The sequence below is a fragment of the Etheostoma spectabile genome, chromosome 3 (genome assembly GCF_008692095.1).
Source record: "Etheostoma spectabile isolate EspeVRDwgs_2016 chromosome 3, UIUC_Espe_1.0, whole genome shotgun sequence".
In the NCBI taxonomy this organism is placed as follows: domain Eukaryota; kingdom Metazoa; phylum Chordata; class Actinopteri; order Perciformes; family Percidae; genus Etheostoma; species Etheostoma spectabile.
In genome coordinates this window covers 23,464,394-23,467,409 of record NC_045735.1, presented here as the reverse complement: position 1 = coordinate 23,467,409, position 3,016 = coordinate 23,464,394, and the positions used below count along the sequence as shown (strand labels likewise).

The window sequence follows — 3,016 nt, the reverse complement described above, 5'->3', positions numbered from 1 at the left end:
CGCTTTAACCAACTAAGCCACAGCGCCCTGCAGAAAACCAGCAGAGAGAAATGATTAAACCAGTGGTGGAATGGCGTTCTCTACCAGTTATACAAGTAGAGTCAATGTTTTGTTTTTAGGGGGGGTAAATGCTTTATTGCAATTTTACCATGGATATCAACCTAGGGCCAGGCTTTGGAAGAGTTCTAAGACTGATGAACTATGAATCTATATTCACATACCAGTCGTCAGCAAGAGTCTAGCCAGTCTTACCTGAGCATAGTCCCTCTCCAGCTGTCCCTTCTTCAGACTGTAGGTCCTACAGAGAGAGAAACAGTCAGAAATGGGTTCAATTGTTGGGGGTAAATATTATATGTAATATTAAATATATGCAATAAGCAGATCACAAGTTATTGTCATTTGTAAGTTAAGACATAAAGACAGGAGGGAGAATATATAAATCAGATTTTCATTTTCAATGAATAGGTTCTTATCATTTTGGCCATAATCCTGCAGGTCTTTGTTCTGACCCACAAAAATGCACAGACCCCCACAAATGTCCCCTCTGCCGTCACTACATCACACAACATCCTGGCAGCAGAGACAGGGGGATCTCTTATCAAAGTCCAGGAATGTGCAGAATGGAAAACATAACATTAGGTATATGATTACACAGACAGATAAATGTGCTGACACTGTTTGCTAAATGAATCAAGCAGCATACTGAAAACGACCACATCGAGCGAACATACATTTTACCTGTAAATTTGATTACTTATATTTACATATCATACCCATCATTGTGTACTATATGAAAAGGTAGAACGGTCCTCACTAGCCTTAATATGTTGTATATCTGCTAAAACTGCCTCAGTACATTACATCTCTTCTAAAGATTAAAATTAATGTTTTCTTATGGGGAGAGCGGTGGAAGCATTTTGGTGGAAGCAGTACCCTTTAAGGCCAAAAATCGCTGCTCTCAAAGTTTAAATGACTTCAACTTGTTGCCGCTGACCTGTTAACGCGCAAATAAAGTCAGAAGCAATAATGCCATATATCCACATGGAGCTTTGCCTCTGTGCAATATGCTCTGCACCCTACCTCACAGTTTTACCTCTGACTATGTGTAGGTGTCTTACCACTGGACTTATAAATTGTTTGGGACCTACAAGTATAGTCTCACAACACAAAAGCTTGCATTTTCCTTTGTATAATTAGTGTGGATGGGAGTTGTTTCCACATGTAAATGTAGGCAGTGGGGAAGTGGTTTCACAAATAACCTAATCATTATCTTTTTGTTCATTCAAATGTAGACGTTTAGGACTCACTAACCCACTTGGGAGCTCCCATTTCAACATTTTGTTAAGAAGGTCTGGACCCGTTTTTTTTTTTTGCGAAAGTGACTTGCTCATCAGCCCTGAGATCTGTATTATGTGGGGAAAATTACATCTAGGATTGGGCAGACTTGTATGACTAATGTTGGCAGACACAATAGACTCAGATCTAGATTGCTGTTTGAAATAGACTCTATAGAAAAGATGATGTGAGGGAACAACAATCAAGCAACAACAGGGAAGGGAAACGGTGGTGGAAGACAACACTTACTGTAAGTGTAGACAGAGTAATTACTGCCAAGTCTCTCTAAGCTAATTACACTCAAACAAATAGGACAGCGCTTCTTGTCAAATGTTTCCCAAGACATCGTTTTGTGTTAAACCTGCTGTGTACAGTCTGTTTTCTAAATAGCCCTGGTTTAGAAAACAGGCATGATCAATTCTTAATGACTGAACCAGTCTTTTAAATTCTGCATACAAAACTGCAATATTTCCAGCAATGATCTACTGCAAGAGGTCGGAGCATGTGTTTAGTGTTTAACTCCACCCCCATGCATGTCAGTGGAAATAGGACACACGCCCTACCCTGATCCCACTGATTTCTCCACCCCCAACCTTCAGTATTGAGTCTGCGGTCTAAAAGCATACATGCTCAGCCAGCAAGTGCAGTAGGCAGCGCGTCAGTCTAATAACCTGAAGGTCATAGGTTCAAGACTCACAAGGGGCAGGTCCTTTGAGATTAATTTGAAAACCAGCCTTTGCTCCACAAAGTAGTGGAAAGATGACCTGGGATATGCTGTTTTCACATTTTAACTGCTGGTGATTTCCAACCCCCCCCCCAAAAAAAATTATAATGGATAAAACTGGAAAAGAGTTTGGTTTTTAAATTCATAATAGATGCATTGACATATGTTTTTCTAAAAAGGAATAATTCTGTATATTCACAACATTTATGTAATCTCTCACATCAAAACAAGCTGAACACCCTACTTTGCCACATGACACTTGATCACAGACGTTATGTGAAAACTGTCTCCTGACTCGAGGCATAACAAGCTCTTTCTTCTTGCCGTTGGACAAATTTGTGTCCTCAGTTCCAAACTAAACTAGATCGGCAGTGACAGCCGTTTTGATTCTTTATTTCAAAATCAGCGTGCTGCAATACAGAGCCCTGACGAACACAGCTCTGTTATATATGGAGCCTCTTGTGTGCAACAGAATTATATAGCCTACTATTTCAGAGGTTAATTATCATGAATTGATGTCCAAACATTTCACAAACACATCTTTCTAACCTTCTTACAACTTATAGTAGAGCACGTTTGAGGCATAATCACTCTCATGAGCCTCCAATGTTCACTTTTTTCAAACCAAATAAAGTTATACCCCCATAAAATCACTAATGAGCATCTGATCAGTGAGATATAAGAGAAAGGGGTTCACTGGCAATCCAGGCCCTGCTGTCTGAATAAATAATGACACCTCATTAGCAAATACTGTAATAGATCAACTGTTGTAAAAATAGATATACTAAACTTACAGCCTTATTTGGCTGGGAGTAGGGTTGGGCAATTTATCTCTATTGTATCCATATTTATATGAGGCTAGATATCATCTTAAATCTTGGATGTCGAAATATCGCAATATGACACAAGTGACACATTTTTATTTTCCTGGTTTTACAGGCTACATTACAGTAAAGT

The 3,016-nt window shown here is 39.2% G+C and overlaps 1 protein-coding gene across 3 annotated transcripts in view; it reads right to left on the bottom strand.

The window, feature by feature from the left end:
* The window catches only part of fchsd2 (FCH and double SH3 domains 2), a 61,707-nt gene that overhangs the window by 38,408 nt on the left and 20,283 nt on the right, over nt 1-3,016 (bottom strand). For all 3 annotated transcript variants that reach the window (XM_032511758.1, XM_032511751.1, XM_032511763.1), the window contains exon 3: nt 253-298. In XM_032511758.1, coding sequence (XP_032367649.1) covers nt 253-298 — 46 coding nt within the window. The remainder of the gene's footprint in view (nt 1-252; nt 299-3,016) is intronic.